Raw genomic sequence first — 17,716 nt, forward strand, 5'->3', positions numbered from 1 at the left:
TTCCAAGACATTATAGCTGTTATTAGTCCTAGAATTGAAACCTGCTAATCAGAAAAAACGAAAGCTGTCTCACAAGTTGCTAAATGCTGGTAAATACTTGATGTTCTAAATCGGAAAATCTTTATTAACAGCAGCAATGAAAAGGACATACATAAGCGCACCATTCATATGGGAACAATGACTAAGCCAGAAGACCTGAAATAGAAGAGCTGATTTAGATTGTTATTTTCCAACGCTTCCTTTAAACAGGACTGGTTCTCTGATTCTGCGATGAACATGCATCTTTGCAGGGATATAAAAGAACAACTCACGAAAATATAGAAAGAGTGCTCATATGCATACACACACGGGACACGCTGCCAACAGCTATGATAGAACAGAGAGGCCGTAGACTTGTGTGGCAAGGTAATACAGCATAAGCTTCAGAAGCAGCTCTGGCTTTCATGTGGCCATCAGCAGCAACAGCAGAGGTGTTTGGGTGTGCCAACATTCCAGTCTTTTCAGACATGAAGAGAGATCCCTTTTGTAAGGCACACAAAGGCATTTTTCTGTTACTTAGAAAAGCCTAGACCAAAACCAGAAAGATTTCCTCATCTCAGTGGAAACAGGGAAAAAAATATCCCAAACCAGAAGTGAAATAGGGAATAGCACTAATAAAAGCACTATGGCAAGAAAATGAAGTCTGCCTGGAAAAACTGTGACATCAAAGCTTATCTTGCAGCCAATCAGGAAGTACAAAAGTGCATTAGATCACACTGGAAGACACCAGCTCAAACTTCCAGAAGACTGAGGAGGAGAACTGGTCTAAACTTGTCAAATACTTGACAACAGCCTGCTTAGCACTCTGACTGCATAGAGGAAGACAGATCCCTAAGGCATATGCTCAGACTTTTCTCTAATCCAAACTGTCAATCAATTAGAACACTGACAAAAAGTCTTACATCAGAATAGGTCTTTATTCGGACAAGTATCCTTTGCCCATAATAGCCCATATTCCTCTTTCTGTTAACGCCTGTCAGCTTCAAGGGGGCAAAGACAGTTGTCAGCCTTCAAGCAAGTCTGATCTACAATTGGACTCAGGCTTAACAAAAAAAATTATATATATATATATATGTATACACACACACACACATATATAGCATTGGTGGGCCAGAGATTTACTGAATATTCCAACTCAGCTGTCCAAAGGGACTCTTGCCAGCAGATCATTGTGGTGCTCCTGCTCCAGAACATGGCACCCAACAGAGACCAGCACCACAAAAAACACTACCACCACTACCTACTCTACAAACAAAAGGTAGGGCACTGCAATGGACTGTGTCAACAAAATCAAAAGCAGTATGAGTTTTCTGGATCTCCTTCCTACATGGAGAAGTAGAAAGGAGTGCTAACAAAGATAATTCAGAACAGTTTGAAAAAAACATAATTAAAACCCAGCAGCTGTTTGCACCTGTACCAGAACCTTAAAGCCAGTCGCTTCCACCCCTAAAATGGTGGTTGTGTGGGTAGTTAGGGTCTGGCGGCCGGAAGATGTGGCGCTGTAAGGAAAGGTGGAGCCCCTCCCTTGATGGACAGTAGCATATGGCCTGTGATGTAAGGAAGCGAAATGACTCTATGGGCCTCGGGTAGATAACCCCATGTGACTCGACAATAAACGCCATTTGCCATCCACCACATTGGTGTCTGTGAGCTGATGGACCGAGAGGCCTGGGGTTGGTCGCCGTGCCGTTCCTGAGCCAGGTCGCCAGTGCCCCCTGAAGGCAACAAGTGGTGCCGAAACCCGGGGAAGCTCCTGGATTCGGGTGAACGGCGGCTGGAGCGGCGGGACCAGCCCGGCGGGGAGGGCGCTCCCGGCCCAACAAGGAAGATGGAAACCCTTGTGAAGGGCGTATCAAAGTTGTGGAAGCTATGGGGTGGCTCGGCTGAGGAAGCCAGGGTGCCGGTGGGGAACCAGAGCCTGAGGAAATCTGGGAGAAACCACCGCCATGTGCGCCCCAGTACGGTGCTGAACTAGAAGGCGAAGGGTGGGACGAAGAAGCCTCCGGCGGGAACGGGGATGAAGTGCTAGGTGTGACTAACACGTGGAAATGCGAGAAGGAGAAGGGCTGCGGGGACGACCGGGGAGGAGGCAGAAGCGCGAGAGAGGGGCAGAGAGCCGATCGGAACGGCCATCCGAGAAAACGCTCCTGTGGCGCAGACGCCTCGCTGAGAGGGCGGCGGGGCGAGCCACGAGGCAGAGAGCGGCCCCCCCGCAGGGGTGGGGGGCGGACCCCCGCAGGGGCAGTGGGCAGGGCCAGGACTCGACGGGAGGGTACCGGGACGCGGAGGTGAGCAGTCAGCCGAGCTCCGGCTCCGGATCAGATGCCGATTCACGTTCGGAGGAGGAAATGGGGACAGATAGCAAAAATATCCCCATCCGAAATAAAGCTGCACCGCGAGGCGGAGAAACTCCTCTCATGGAGTGGAGGAAAACTAAGATTGCGTGCGCCGTCTGGGTGCTATCGGCCATGCTAGCGCTCCCGGTCTGGGTGACAGACGGGGGGCAGAGGGTTCACTCACCAACAAACCCTAAGGATGTGCAAGCGATTGTTAAAGCCATTGTGGATAAAGGGTTTCATTCTGCAATGGTCTCCACCCTCATAGATGGTGTTTTCAGGGGAGACATGCTCCCGTTTGATATCAAACAAACTTGTAGACTGATCTTTGACGGGGGTGGGATGATCATTTTTAAACGAGAATGGGGGGACAACTGGCCCAAGTAACTGGGGCGGATCACACACTGTATGGCTCTAGCCTGCAGCGGCTAATGGGTACGGACCCAACAGTGATCATCCCCCAGGCGCAAGTCCAGGGCCTGAGGGCCCACGAAGGTATGGCAACTCGTGCGGCCAGAGAAGCTCCAAACAGCCGACGCCCCAACTTCAGAACAAAACTAGTGAAAACTGAGTTTCTGTTCACAGGAACGGATCATCGGGCACCCCCGTAATCTGTATACCCCGGTGACATGAGAAGACAATAAGTCAGCAAGCGTCCTGTCTAAGCCTGAGAGTTCCACACTGGCAGAATCCAGACACCAGCGAAGCGGTCTCCATGGGTGGGGGGCTGCGATGCCTTTGTGTGATCTTATCTTTGGACCTTGTATACTAAATAAGCTGGTGTTGTTTGTTAAAAGTTGGCTAGAGAAAGTTAACATTACGTTGGTAGAACACCAACAACGACTTTAAGAGTGTATTTACTCAGGGTTACCAGTTACCTCCTAGTTTTCTCCTGGTTATTGTGCCTTATGTTTTTTATTTAAGTTATGATGTCTACATCTTAAGATTGTTATATTTCAGCTAATTTGGTTGTGCATAGGGAGGGGGGAAATGTGGGTAGTTAGGGTCTGGCGGCCGGAAGATGTGGCGCTGTACGGAAAGGTGGAGCCCCTCCCTTGATGGACAGTAGCATATGGCCTGTGATGTAAGCAAGCGGAAGTGACGCTATGGGCCTCGGGTAGATAACCCCATGTGACTCGACAATAAACGCCATTTGCCATCCACCACATTGGTGTCTGTGAGCCCATGGACCGAGCGGCCTGGGGTTGGTTGCCGTGCCGTTCCTGAACCAGGTCGCCACTGCCCCCTGAAGGCAACATGGTTGTGAAGTCGAACTTTTAGATGCCAAGACAAAAACGTTGAGTTCTTTCTGCAAGCCAAAGAATGCCCACGGTCACATAAGAATTGCTTGGCAGATGAGCAGAGTCAGCAAAATTCCCTGCTACTGTTCTTGGAAAAGAGCAACCCCCTAGAAAGGTAGGGTGCAAAATGTCCGAACTCAAGCGTTATTACCCCAAACACCATTTGCCCAGAAGGGAAAGCCATCAATATTATCTGGAGGATAACTCATCCTAACCCTAACCAACTAACTCATTAATTAACATCCTAAACCAAGAAAGCAGTATAACACAAAGCAGTCTCCTCAAGAAGAAGTTCAGTTAATTCTTCTGGATTTAGTTTTTTTATTTTAGAGATGAGTTAGCATTTGGCCTCAAATGATTCTAAACAACACAGGGTCTTCATGTGAACTCAGAGCAAACAATTAACTTCATCATGAAAGGAGCATTAAAAATAAATAAATACTAATAAATCTTCTTCCAGGTTTTTGCTTAAAAAATAAAGAAAAAAAACCTGTGACTCACTTCGCCTACTTTACCTTCTAAAGAATACTTCAGAAAGAATCATTCCATGAGGACAGAGCTTTCAAACTCCCAGCAATTAACTAGCTAAAACTAATAGCTTTTCCCCTAGGGAACATTAAGAGGGACAAGTTGTTTTGTTATAAATAAACTGACATACAAACTATGAAATAGCTGTCACAGCAAAATTTGTAACACTAAAGATTTAGTTAAACTACAAAACGATCCCTATTTCCTAGAGAAGGAAAAAATTAGGCCTCCAAAAGCACAGAGCCTTTCCGTGGATACAGCATTATAGCCTGCCTTGTTTCCCATCTTCACATCCTACTCAGAAGATAAACTTGGCATAAAAAGTGGTGTATCAGTCATGTATCAGTCATTTTATTATTGTTCATCTTCATTCTTTTCATAAAAGCAACAATTTTCTCAAAGTTACACTGGTCTTCAAACACAATCTGGACTTCGCTGTTCCCTCAAAATACAAAATTTTCCTTGCATTTCCCATTCCTTTTACTGACAACTGTCACCACCTTTCCAAAAAGGCAAGCATGCAGACTGTACTGAAAAGGAGATTTCTTTCTTCCTTCAAGTAAGTTTTAAATGAATAAATGTCATACCTTCCACATTGTTCTGCTTGCTGTTTCACAGGCGAAGTCTTCTCTCTCATCCACTGCAAGTTAAATTTATTTCAAGGTTTAGCTGAATAGATACAGAATACACAAAGTACCCAAAACCACTTATGTGTTGTTTTTGTTTTTTTTTTTTAGTTTATTTATTTTTAATTTTATAGCACTGAATACGCCTCACCTACTTAACCTTGTTCCCTAATTCAGCATTGTGGATGCAGTTCAGTTAAACTTTGGGGCTAAAGTGAGCATCACTGCTTCACTCAGCACTGAGGACAAACTGATAGAACACTAAATCAAATTTGTCAAATTCTCTACCAAAGAAAGTAATTATTTTAAACAACATGACAAAAATTGTGTACATGTGGGGCCGAGTTTATCAACCCCGTAAAAGGGACATACTTTTCTGTTTTCTATCATTTCTTATCAACAAGCAAGCAAAAAAAATAAACAAAACAAAAAAAACCAACTCTACCTCCCCTAAAAACTAAGCAGTTGCTGCTACATGTGGTCTAGAACTTCACCAAATGGAGATTGTGCTGGCTAAACAATACAGAGATGGAAAGATTTAAAAGCAGTAAGTAACCAGTATGACTGCTCACTTTGATTTCCTGCCTAAAAAGCCCATACATTTAACACGTCGTCATTTGTACGCTCAGACTGATACTGGAAACATTGGTGTTTTCGCAGAAGGAGATGCCAATTTAATTTTATGGAAAATTTATCAGACTCCATCTACACCAAAGCAATCAAAAAGGATAACTCAGTGCATTGTCAGCTCTCACTTGGAGCACATAGCTCACCTGAAATAGTTTACACAGAACATGAGCATGTTTCAGCAGTGACAGCTCTGTGTTCATGAGAATACAAAAGGAAAACATTTCTCTCTTTTAATATTCTTTCACTGAGCACAGGGTGACTCAATAGCACATCATGAAAACAACAACAAGACACTGAGCATTCCAAAAACAGAATTAAATCCATAAAAGCTCAATCTATTTCACAATGGTTCCCACTGCCTTAAAGCTCGCCTCAAACATACTATCAGTACTTTTTGCAAAGACAGTAAAATAATTGGTTTGAGAAACATTCCAAGATTGTAAAAAAAAAACAAAACAAAAAAAACAGGCATATAAGGACTCAAAAATGTACTTACTTGGTACTTTGTGTCTACTCCGTTGCAAATTTTGCTGGAATCAGGAGTTGAAGTCTTTGCTGGTTTAGAATACCGGACCCGACGCATTGAATGAAGGTTTAACCTTGGTTTCACAAGTCTCTTTACAGGTGGATGCGGGGACTCATTCTGGGAGTCCAGCTTTGAAAGGGAAACAGCAATCAATTTATCCTGACGTCTACCCAAAATAATTCCAATATTTATTGATGAAAACAAATTACAGAACTATAAAGCTCCCATCGGTCTTGGCACTCTGTGAATACAATTTGAAAATTCTAAAAGCCATTCAACCTATAGAGGGAAATCACCAGAAAACCAGTAACAAAATCCATAAAGCTATATTTAAGTAGCCAAAGTCTGACTGAATTCCATTTCAAAATGTGGCAGTTAGCTTTGTAGACAAAATAATTCATGCTACCATAATTAAAATAACTCGGGTTCCTATATGTTCCTATCTTTTCCTCTGCCCACACTGATTTTTTTTTTTAAATAGCTTAATTCATTAATTTAACATTCAAAGCGTTAAGCAACTAATTATACAGGCTTCTGGGCTTCACATTCCCTACATTTTCCCCCTTCAAAGTCACACAAACAATAGAACACATTCAAAATAAAGCTGTCAATCTTACAATAATCTCATTCATTAAACTATGATCCAATGCTTTAGATGTGCATTTAGATGCACATCAAGTAGTGGGTTTGACTTCATTTTTCAACACATTTTCACAGACCAGAGTTACTTTTTAACACAGACCACAGCATGTTCTGCAGAACTGACTTAACTGAACTGTCAAACAGAAAACAAATCCTGAAGCCTAAAAGATTTACCAATGGCTCCACCTGCAGTCTTAAGGATCAGAAGATACAGTCTTAGCAAGTATGCTATTGTTCAAATCAATACCAACAGAAAATGGTTTACATTGCAGCTTTAGTTTCGCAGTATCTCCCAACTCTTAGTAACAGAATTCACACCACCTATGAAGTGTACAAAAATATATCTTTCTAAAAATTATTACACTCATTTTGAAACCTTGAATAAAATACGTTTTATGGAAGCTCACAAATCTCCTTCGAGTGAACGATGGTTCACTGCTGGTTTAAAGGTAAAAAAGAAAAATATTAATTCCCCCAGTTAGGCATTTAATACACCAAGAGCTATTCTGCCTGGTACAGTTCCTTGAAATAAGAAAAATACCACATCACTGCGACCCGCTGCAGAAGTTTAGCCTGAGTGCACAAGTGTTCTGTCAACCCCACGTTCACTTCAGCAGGAAAACACACAATCATCTCCTTCGCAAATAATTGCTTCTCATCAAGGGCTACCCTTCTCCTGCCAAGCATTATGAATTCCATTATTATGAAGAGACAATCTATCTCCTTCTACCCAGTGACAGCTGCGTGCAACATTCATTTAGTGGCTGACAACTTCAGGCTTTCTGTTGCAAATCTGGCAGATCTTTCTTAATGCCTTATCACAGGTGTATTTCTATAGTAGAACTGAGAGTTCACACCAGATTTGTTTTTAGTTATTTGGATAATATTTATGATAGACTTCACTTCTCAATGCCTTTGTCATTTGGCATATGGTGAAAAGATGGCACAGGAAAGCTGACATGTTTGCAAACTCTCAAGTGATTGTAAACTTAATTACACATCCAATCAAGGAATTAGCACAGAAACTTCTTCAGACATTGTCCCTTTTCTCATTAGAACAGAAGATGAAGAGTGTGCACATCCTGTTCTTTCCTTCAGTCACCTCATCTTAAAGCGGTCCTTTCAGGGTTTTGCAATTTAATAAACCCAATGACACCCCTAATTAAAGTCACCAAAAAAAGATGACCGGTTTTCATTTTTTAAACAAAATGAAAGGAAATCATGCTTTACCACAGCACTATCACCAATTCTGTGCTACCTCCAAATAGGAATTCAGGAGCATAAGATTTATAGTGTCAGAAATTAACAATTTTCCTTGGTTTTACCTTGAATGGTGATAAAAAGCAGAAAAATAGTTTGCTGTGCCTAAATGAACACCCAAGTCCGTACAAAGTCTATATGACCAGTCAAGCAGTATTTTTCTGTTTGTGATCGTTTCTTCAAGAGAAAAAATTTCCTCAACAGGAATTTAATATGCAGCTTCACCCCAAACTGGGGGACAAGATAAAACTACTTTGTGTGTTCTAGAGTCGTTGCTCTCAACTTACAAAGATAACAAATCTTAACATGAGTAATCTTTACAGCCCTTCATCTCTTGTAGATAGATGCCAATATTAACTTGATTAGATGCTTATGCTGTCATTGAGGTTTGAGAATTTTTTTCTAATAGTGATAAAGCATTAGAAAAGTTATCTACCTCATCTTAAGACATTATTGGTTCTTACCTTTCTTCGTTTGGGCTGAAGGTCAGGAATATTCAGTTCATCTATGTCTGGAGGCTAAGGGAAAAAATAAAGCCTAAATGTTAGAGGGCTTTTCTTTTTTCCTGAGAGAGGGTTCCCTGCAACAAAAACATGGGGGTTCATGGTCAACTTACAGAACTCAGCGGCAAAAGAGGTGGCATTTTTTTAGCATCCTGTTGAAAAAATAGTGCAATAAATTAAACTTGACACAACATAAGGAAGAACAGTTTTATCTTTCTCCTTTGATGGCACATTTACTAAGTTTTAGAACCACGTGAAGCAAAAACGGATTAAAAGAAGTGCTATTTACCATCAAAGGGCTTGACAGCTCCTCCAGTGCCTCCAAGACGCACCGTGTTGCGGTACTTAAGGTAGCGTGGGACTGCACTTTTTCTTGCCTAACTCTCCTTCTCATTTGTACCTGGAAAATTAGCATTTTAAGTGTTACAATGGTCAATTCCGAGTTAAGGAGGCATGTATTTTATGTTCCAAGGCTACACTGATGATATAACCAATATATTCTGATGACAGAGAAAAATGCAGTCACTGGGAGTTCAAGCCGTAAAGAAGAGTACATGCCGAGTACAACGAAGTTTACCTTGGGCCTCAGTGCATCTTGCTCGTGCTTGTTGCGCGAGTAATAAAAGAAATCCATACTTGTAAAAGGTCAAGACGGATGATGCTAGGACTGCTAAGGCCTCCAAAGCAGTAATCAGGGAAACAGAACTCAAGAAAAGGCTTGTGGTACAGAAAGTGCTTTCGCTAACAACACACACCTCAGAGTTTCACGATGGTGTAGGTGTACCATCTTAAAATCAGTGTATACAATCATAACCAGGAACTAGTTTTACTTCTCTCTTGCTTCCTCCCTTCCCCCAAGATTAAAGTTGGCTGCAAATCTTTGTTTTAAAAGATAAAGATCCGATTTCAACTGTAACAGATCTAAATATTACACTGAAAAAGTGAACTGTTTATTTGCACCACCCAGCTTCAAATATGCAAAAACTTCCCTCCGGGCAACCTGTGCCAGGGCTCCATCACCTGCACAGTAGAAAAGCATTTCCTGATGTTCAGACAGAACCTCATTTTGTTTGTGCCTGTTGCCTCCTGACCTGGCACTGGGCACCGCTGAAAACAGAATGGCTCTCTTTGCACCATCCCTTCAGGTATTTACGTACATCAATAAGATCCCCCCCCCCCCGAACCTCCTCTCCTCCATGCTGAACAGTCCCAGCAGTCTCGGCCTCTCCTCAGAGGAGAGGTGCTCCCAGACCCTTGATCGTCTTGGTGGCCCTTCGCTGGACTCTCTAGTACATCGCTGTAAGCCACAGCAAGCAGCAATAAGCAAGCTTCTCTCTCCTTTAAAAGCCTAGTATTTTGGTTCCTCTTGTTACCATAATCCACTACTATTGTTAGAAAACAAAAATAGCTGACCAAAGAGGGTTCCCAGCTTTGAACCACAAGTTTTCAAGGTTTCCCCTAAGTGAGCTACTGCCCTTGTTCCATTGCAGAGCTGGACTGTCAGAACAGATCCAGCAAACCCATGTTTTCATTTCCTTAAAATTCCTTTTGATTTACTGATAAAAGTCAAATTGATTTAAATGCATTCCTACCAAACCTGATTTGACTTTCCTTTTCGATTCAGCTCTAGCTAATCAGAGTTGTCAGCAGTTTTTATTTGCTATTTCCAAGAACTCTTGGGGGCAAATACCTCTCTTCAAGAACTATATGAATCATTCAAAATAGAAAGCATGTTACTGCTTATCTTGGGACTGCATTTAGGCCTGCATGCCTCTACGTAACAGAAGAGCAAAGGATCAGCAAAGTTAATTTTAGATATTTTTAAAGAGCGCAGTTTTATACAACAGATCCATAGCATGAGTGCAGGCATGCTTGCAAAAAAAGATCCACAGATAAACATTGGCCAGGTTTGACTACTGTAGCTTTTGCTACTATAAACACAACTTTTCAAAGTTATGCTGCCATTGTTTTTATTTACATTAAAATAACACCATGCAATGTAGTCAGAGGCAGACAATGGCACTCAAATGGAACTTCTTGAAAGAAGTAACAACAGAGGAAACCCCAACTACCAACAACTAGCCTAAACTGTCATTCTTGCTCTTTCTGGCAAGTATTACCTGTGGTAAAAACTGCTAAAAAAAGAACTTAACCCGAAATCAATCTCTTCTATTTTTGTAGACCAAGAGGGCAGAAGAGCAACTGGTACCACATATTCAGCTCCCTGCTCAAAGCTTCTTTGGCAGTGCTGCTTTTTTATTTCCATCACTATTTCCCATTACCCTACTTTTCTCATACCTGATAAGGTTCTATCATCGACGGCTTTGGTATTACAGCTGCACCACCATAGACAGTCTTTCCAGGGTAAAATGGAGAATACCCAGGCTGGTTTTTCTTACAGTCAGATGTGCTTCCGCGTGCCTACAGAAACACAGTACGTTAAGTGGACAGAAAACCAGCTACACATTCAAAGTGATTGAAAGAAAGACTGTGCAGTACTTACAGCACAAATTCCTCCAAAAGCAGATAAACTGAATGCAGGTTTCTTAGAGCTAGCTGCAGAATGCTGCGAGAGGGAATGAGTTCTATCAGCTTCTGTGGTCCAGAGCAGTGATGAAGAAGTATTTTTTAAAACTCCAACATCTGCCAAAGTGACATATATGTTAAATGTAAACGTCTCTAGTACATACAGAACTTTAACAGTAAAGACCACACTAATTCAAGTTCTTCAACACGGAAAAATAAACGTGGCTTCAGCTTCTTTAAACAGCTTCGTGTACAGACTGAAAATCAAGTAACAGCTACAAACTTGAAAACTGTTCACTGAGCTGCAAGTAGTTTTCAGCAATCTTAACAAGTTAATACTGTGCTTCCAGTGCAGAAGATTTTTTTTTCCTTTTGTGCTAAAAGCAAAGAGAACTGCATAAACATCAGTGCATTTGTACAGACAAAGCTTTTTTCTATGTTGGTGAAAGGCTGGAGGCCAGCACAGATCGTAATTGCACAGGTTTTACACCTGGAAGATTCCTAGAAGGCTGCTCTAAGAGTTAACGATCTTCTTCCCACATATGTTTTACGACGACACACCAGAAAGTTGTAGTGCACTCAGGTTACACTGCTAAAGCCCAGCAACTCTACTCTCAACCATACACAAGTTCTCTGAAAAACCTGCTGAGGACACTTCAGTCCCTGTCTATCTGGGGGACTAGAAAAAGCTGCAAACCTGCTGTTTGCCCTTTCAATGAGAAGACCTAGGTACCAATCTACATCGACACAATGCTTATTTCTTATTTTAAAATGGTGTGCCTTCCTTAAGGAATTTGGCAAAAGACATGAAAGTATTGACAGCTGAAGCCTTCTACCAAGAAAGGTCAAAAAAACAGCCCGCAACGTGTTATGTCAGAGTACTTTCCTTATCTTCTCCTGCTAAAACACAGGAAAACATCTTGTGATTCTATTTGTCACCTACACTTATTCACATTTAACCAGATGTCTTGTCTGTTAGATATTCTGAGTCACTCTTCCTTCTAGACAATCAGCCTAGTTGTCAAGCTACAGCAAGTCAGCCTGATTTCCTACCATCCCAGTTCAAAATTTACATATAACCTAGCTGAAAGTGTGTATTTCAGCATCGACTCTTTGTAACAGCAGGGTATCACAAACCTATTCCAAAGCAGGCTTCTATTCAAAAGGTGATAGGATTATACGCTTCTAAAACACTAAAACAAATTTAATTCTTGCATCCAAAGCTGACATTCTCCTATTTTGTTTACTAAGGTGATGTGCAATATTAAAGAACGCAAAGGACTTCACCTTAAAAAAAAGTCAACTAAACAGAGAACAGAAAAATCACCTTTGTCAGATGCTCTAGAGGAGAAGCCACCGGTTCTTGACATGTTGTCATTGTCTTGTTGAGAGGTAGAATCTTTGATTTCTTTTATGAAAGAGAGTCCAGGACTGCCAATGCCAAATATTGAAGATGTCGTGGGCTGAGAAGGTGGGACAGAAGAATCCGACATGGTATAATTCAAATGGCTCCGATGAAGAGCGGGCCTTGTTAAGGCAACTGGGTAGTTCAGTGCTGAGCTACTTGTGGATGGTTCTAGACAAGAACAGGGAGATAATTAGCTTTGCTATAGACAAGCTCACAGAAGCCAAAACCTGTTTCCTATCAACAGCCATGCTATTGCCAAGTTCTAAGCGCAAAAACAGAGAAGCCAAATTTAACTTCTTCCTCACCCAGATACCGTTTCATCTAACTGTCTGGCTACAACAACAACACTGCTTGCAATACTGAGTATTAATGTTGCATTCAGAAGAAGTTAACTGTGAGGTTTCACAACACCAGATTCCGACCCCGTGTTCAAATGCTCTAACACTGACTTGGCCTTTCACGAAGTCAAACACAAATACTCCTCCTCGCATGTACAGCTTGCAAGAAGCTTTACAAAATTTGAGATTACATGCTAAGGCACAGATAACACTGCAGCTTATATAATGGTGGAACAAAGGTCATTAATCTAAATACACAGCATGAAAATGAACACTTGCAGTACTTTTTTTCCCAAGTTCTACCAGATCAGCTCATCTTAGAGGCAAAACACTACCTCCTACCCGTTAACTACTGGGATTTTGACCCAAGGGAAAAGTACGTTGACCCAAGTAACCAGATGAGCATTTTTCCCTCTTGAAGCAAAGGGTCTGCAAACAATGCCAGTGGCCTGATAAAAGCCTACAGTCTCCCCCGGGAATCTGGGCAATTAAAATGACTTTGCGCCACTATCCTCTTGATGCTCGCACTCAAGCTTAAACTAGTTAGTTCAATCTTCATAACCACTGCAGTACCACTAATTAGTTCTCCAAACCATGAGCAGATTTTTAGAACAGTACCGTTTGAGATACACAAAGTTATTCGGGCTGAAGGCCACCTAAGCAAGGAATATAGGCTCCAGCACATTGATACCTCAGAGCTGAAGAAACACATTTGTTTAAAAATGAAGTAATAATTTTTAAAAAATATCTTATTCTTAAGCAGAGCAAGTAACACCCACAGACAGCTACATAAGCTACAAAAGGTTCTAGGATGTCCACCTGCTCCTGATCTCCTGGAGTTAGTAAGCTTGCAGTGCAGCTGTTCTTACTGAAAGCTCCTTTCACACAGTTACATAGAAAAGCCAACATGTGTTCCTCAGTCATGAAGACCTTCTCTATTCTTTTCTCCAAACTTATTCCCAAGCTACAGCTACACAGAAAGCAATCAATCTCCTTGTTTACAATTAGATGAGATTGGAGGCAAAGCTATTTCCGCATTATTTTTTGATTCTGCCAACAACAGAAGCAACTGACTTTCCAGTTTACCTAGGGTTATCTACGCACACTCAGACCAAACTTCTTTACTTATTAAAAGCTGAGGTCCCCAAAACAGCTAATTTAAGAGAAACTCCAGTAAGAGTATGTGCGGATTTATACAATAAGACTACAGTAGCAGTGAGAGGCATCGGATATAAGACAAATTCATCTTTTATGCAGTAAAGGGGTTACAAACCTCGTTGCCAGCGCTCCCAATACCTTTTCAAAGACACCCCTTCCCCCTGCGTAGACCTTAAGGTTATTGAATATTTTAAGGATAATAATGTCATAAACCACATCCATGCACAAGTTCCCTAGTTCTCCATTAAGTTAACAAGGAACTTGACTAAATTGATCAAAGCCCAAAACAAAACCAAACAAAAAAAGTCAGGACTCGAGATGGAATTTTCCTGTGCCACTCTAGCATCTATTATTTTGTTTTGAAGACTGCAAAGCAAATTCATTTTTAATTGCCTTACGCAATTAGATTTTCATTCCGTTTCTTGTAAAATATGGAAAATGCAACCTAGCACGCTTGCAAATGAGTTCTTTCCAGCATTTAGCACCTGGCTAATAGAGTACGTAAAGTTGACTGATGCCTTCCAAGAGCATAAGAGGTATGCTTCGTAATTGTGCGGACAGTTTAAAGCTAAGACAGTTTCACAAACAGTTGTTTCGACTTTCTTGTTTGTTTTTTCATTCTGTCAAAACCCTCCTTCCAATTTCCTTTTGATATTCGGATTCAAAACTAGAAACCTGTGAATAAATACAGGTGGACAGAATTCCGAATGATTTTTCACGTACCTTGTCTATTAAGTGTCGCTCGTTCAGGCATGTATCTCCCATCATTTAGGGTACCTCCATCTGCGTAATTATGATGCTGGTTTACTGGAGTCGCCGCCTGGTTTGCAGATTTATTTGCAGCTGCACACTCATTCTCACGCTTATTGAAATACTTCTGCAGCCACGCCGGTACAATACTTTTCACCATTTCTGTCACTCTGCTAATTATTCCCTGCTTGAAAGAAAAAACACTCGTTTAATTACAGAAACACAGTCAACGGCATATGCTGGGATACAACTTTCCACGGACCCTGAAGACAGATATTATATAGCACATACTCAGAAGACGACGACAAGGTTGATCCTTAGCATAGGACCGCTATACTTCTGGTACACCTCAAATTCAGCTGACATTGATTTACGACTACTTACCGGTTTCTGCACTTCCAAGTGACCTTGGCAAAGTTCAAAATTTTGAAACTTCTGCCAAAATTCACCTGCAGGTTGTCAATTCGCAAGGGCATCAGGAAACTCTGTGCCTAAATACCTCTTGACCTACAGACTTGTTCCAGGACTCTTCCTCTTCGCGCTCTCACGTGAAAACCAACTAAACCTGCCTACAGCCACACGACGGGCTGCTCGCCTCCCTGGTGCGAGCAAACACGAAAGCTAACTCAGCAACCCCAACGCAATGACAAGTGGCAGGAGGTGATCAAGTTGAGCAAAAATCTGTTCATCAGTTGCTAACGCACGGGTCTGGCTGGGTCTGCACCAACAGCCCTGCTCGCCTGCTTCTCTGGTGTCAGGCAACACGATTGTCTAGTCTAAACTACTATTTGGGCGTCGAAAACTGGTAATGTAGTTTGAACATGCAGAAGTTACAGTCTAATCATTCTCAAACAAGAACTGTGCTGTATTCAACTCTTAAAACAAATTAGCTTCGTAGAAGCCAAAACAAAAGCCTGAATCATTTAGGTTTTCCATACATGATAACGCAAACTGCGGAAAATAAGACAACCAGACAGCCCTGAATCTGGGGTTAAGAGAGAGGCATGGGAAGAGGAAGAAAGGAAGACCGAAAACACAAAGCCTTTCTCCAGAAAGACATCTTAATTCACGGTTTGACATTTTTCCTAGTGATCTGTAATTTCATCGTGTACTTGCACGAAGACAGAATAAATACCCAAGGACAGTTAAAACCACGCAGGACACCACCAAATAAACACAGCCATCACGGTTAAGACCTTAAAACGCACACAGGTACAAAATGCTCTGGATGTTGCTATTCTTCTCCAAAAATCCTACGCCTCAGCTTCCCTACAAAAACCATTAAACGCACGTAATGCCATAGCTGACACACAGTCCGACACGCGGTACCAGCGGAGGCAGCCCCTTCCTCCTCCCCTGCCCCTCAGTTCCACGTTCCCCTTTTATTGGGGCCAATATTCCTCTCCGATGAATGGAAGCCTATCAGGAACTCACATGGGTCCAAGTTTGCAAAAACAGACATTAGAATAGGCCTGCAGGATTCTGTTGCTGTGCAAATCCTCCCCATACAGAAAGCGGCCCGAGACTCAAGACGGAACAAGTCACAGGCACTCAGAAGAGCAAACACCCCGTCACCTTGAATAACCTAAATGAGTAACTACAGAGCCTAGCTAGACGAATCATTAACCAAGATGACATTTTACCATCCAAACCTAAAGCCAGACTGCTTTGACCCTTTCTTGCATATGGCAGCCTGGCTGCTGCTCCCCGCATCAGTGGCGTTTGAAGAAAGAACTGAACCCCGAATAATTTCTCCAGCCCTTTCAGAAGCCACAAGTGGGAAGTACTGACAGCCTGCTCCATCCGACCCGTGCATGGCGTAAGACAAGAAGCTTTGTCAATGCCAAAGCAAGGAAAAGTAAAATATGCTGAAACATACCTCCAATTTCCTGCTGCACAGCAAAAAGGTTGATTAAATGACCGCAAAAGAACAAGGCAGGCGCTGTGAATGAGCCAGAGCCTGCCATCTAACATCGAGATTGCCAAAAAAAGAAACAAACGCTCCCCCCAGAAGTAAAACACACCCTGCACACGTGCCCACTCACGACAAGGTTCAAGAAATTGAGGACTTCCCAATGGTGTCTCCCACCTGCCCGTCACAGCTACAGACCCAGAAATAAAGCACCACATCCCAGGTTCCCTACTGCCATCATTAATCCCTCTAGGGTTTAACACCCAACAGGCTGCTGCACAAGCCCCCTGCTTTCAGAGGAGGGAGCTGCTCTGGGGGCTCCCCATTGCCACAGGACAGGCAGTTTCACCCCAGCCGCATGGAGCAGCGCTTCAGCCGGTGACTGTGCTCCCGTCCTTCAGCAGACTCAGCATTAGCCCACTGATTTCAGCAGCCTGAGAGCTGCCGTCAGTCTCAACAGTTGCCTGCTCGTCTGAAACGCACTCGCACGCTATTCTCGTCCTAAAATAGCAGCAGGAAAGGAGAACAACACAGCACACCAAAAAATACCCCCTGAAAAGGCCCAATAGCTTACTAATAGGGATTTACAGCAGCTCCTCAAATGCTGCGCATCCCAAGAGCCCGCAGCCCTGCTACATACCTCTCTGGCAAGGTCTACACACACCAAGCAACAGTAGCTACAGTTACCAGAGGCAAGCTGCCTTCAGAGGCATCCCGAAACAAAAGATACAGAGGGGGAAATACCAGTAAACAACCAGGTGTCCTAGTTTACTACTTTGAAACACCATTTCTTTAAACGGTTTATATAAAGGGAAAAAATAATGTTACAGTTTAACTTCCGAACTTAAAAGCGGGCTATTTCTTGGCAAAAAATACTTAAGGAATAGGACAGTTCTCCCAGCTTGCCAGGGGTCTCTCACACAGCAATGGGGGCAAAAGTATTGGCAGGAAGACTTGGCAACGATGCCTTACTGGAAACCGTCTATTTTTGTAACAGAGCTGATGTCAGTATGAGAGACTTAAGTAAATCCCACTCTCTGACAAAGGACGGACTAAAACAATTATCCAGAAAGGCAACACACTAACACAAATTCTTCAGAGATGCAAAAAGCACAACCCGATAAAAGAGCTAATTCATTAGATGCACACCTCTATCAGCATCAACTTTTTACCTCCAGCTGAACTCTGATTCTTGTATTTTCATTTTCTCCTCCAATTTCAGGAGTCTCAGGT

The 17,716-nt window shown here is 42.3% G+C and overlaps 1 protein-coding gene across 22 annotated transcripts in view; it reads right to left on the minus strand.

Annotated features, from left to right (window-relative positions):
* Positions 1 to 17,716, minus strand: part of LOC113841966 (uncharacterized) — a 239,863-nt gene that overhangs the window by 159,500 nt on the left and 62,647 nt on the right. For 19 of the 22 annotated variants that reach the window (XM_072034008.1, XM_072033995.1, XM_072033994.1 and 16 more), the window contains 9 exons: positions 14,545 to 14,758; positions 12,245 to 12,493; positions 10,895 to 11,034; positions 10,690 to 10,812; positions 8,681 to 8,791; positions 8,505 to 8,543; positions 8,353 to 8,406; positions 5,957 to 6,115; positions 4,792 to 4,844 (listed from right to left, as the gene is read on the minus strand). In XM_072034008.1, coding sequence (XP_071890109.1) covers positions 4,792 to 4,844; positions 5,957 to 6,115; positions 8,353 to 8,406; positions 8,505 to 8,543; positions 8,681 to 8,791; positions 10,690 to 10,812; positions 10,895 to 11,034; positions 12,245 to 12,493; positions 14,545 to 14,758 — 1,142 coding nt within the window. The remainder of the gene's footprint in view (positions 1 to 4,791; positions 4,845 to 5,956; positions 6,116 to 8,352; positions 8,407 to 8,504; positions 8,544 to 8,680; positions 8,792 to 10,689; positions 10,813 to 10,894; positions 11,035 to 12,244; positions 12,494 to 14,544; positions 14,759 to 17,716) is intronic. The other 3 variants (XM_072033989.1, XM_072033991.1, XM_072034007.1) reach the window with 3 other exon arrangements.

Source organism: Anas platyrhynchos, chromosome 2 (genome assembly GCF_047663525.1).
Source record: "Anas platyrhynchos isolate ZD024472 breed Pekin duck chromosome 2, IASCAAS_PekinDuck_T2T, whole genome shotgun sequence".
In the NCBI taxonomy this organism is placed as follows: Eukaryota; Metazoa; Chordata; class Aves; order Anseriformes; family Anatidae; genus Anas; species Anas platyrhynchos.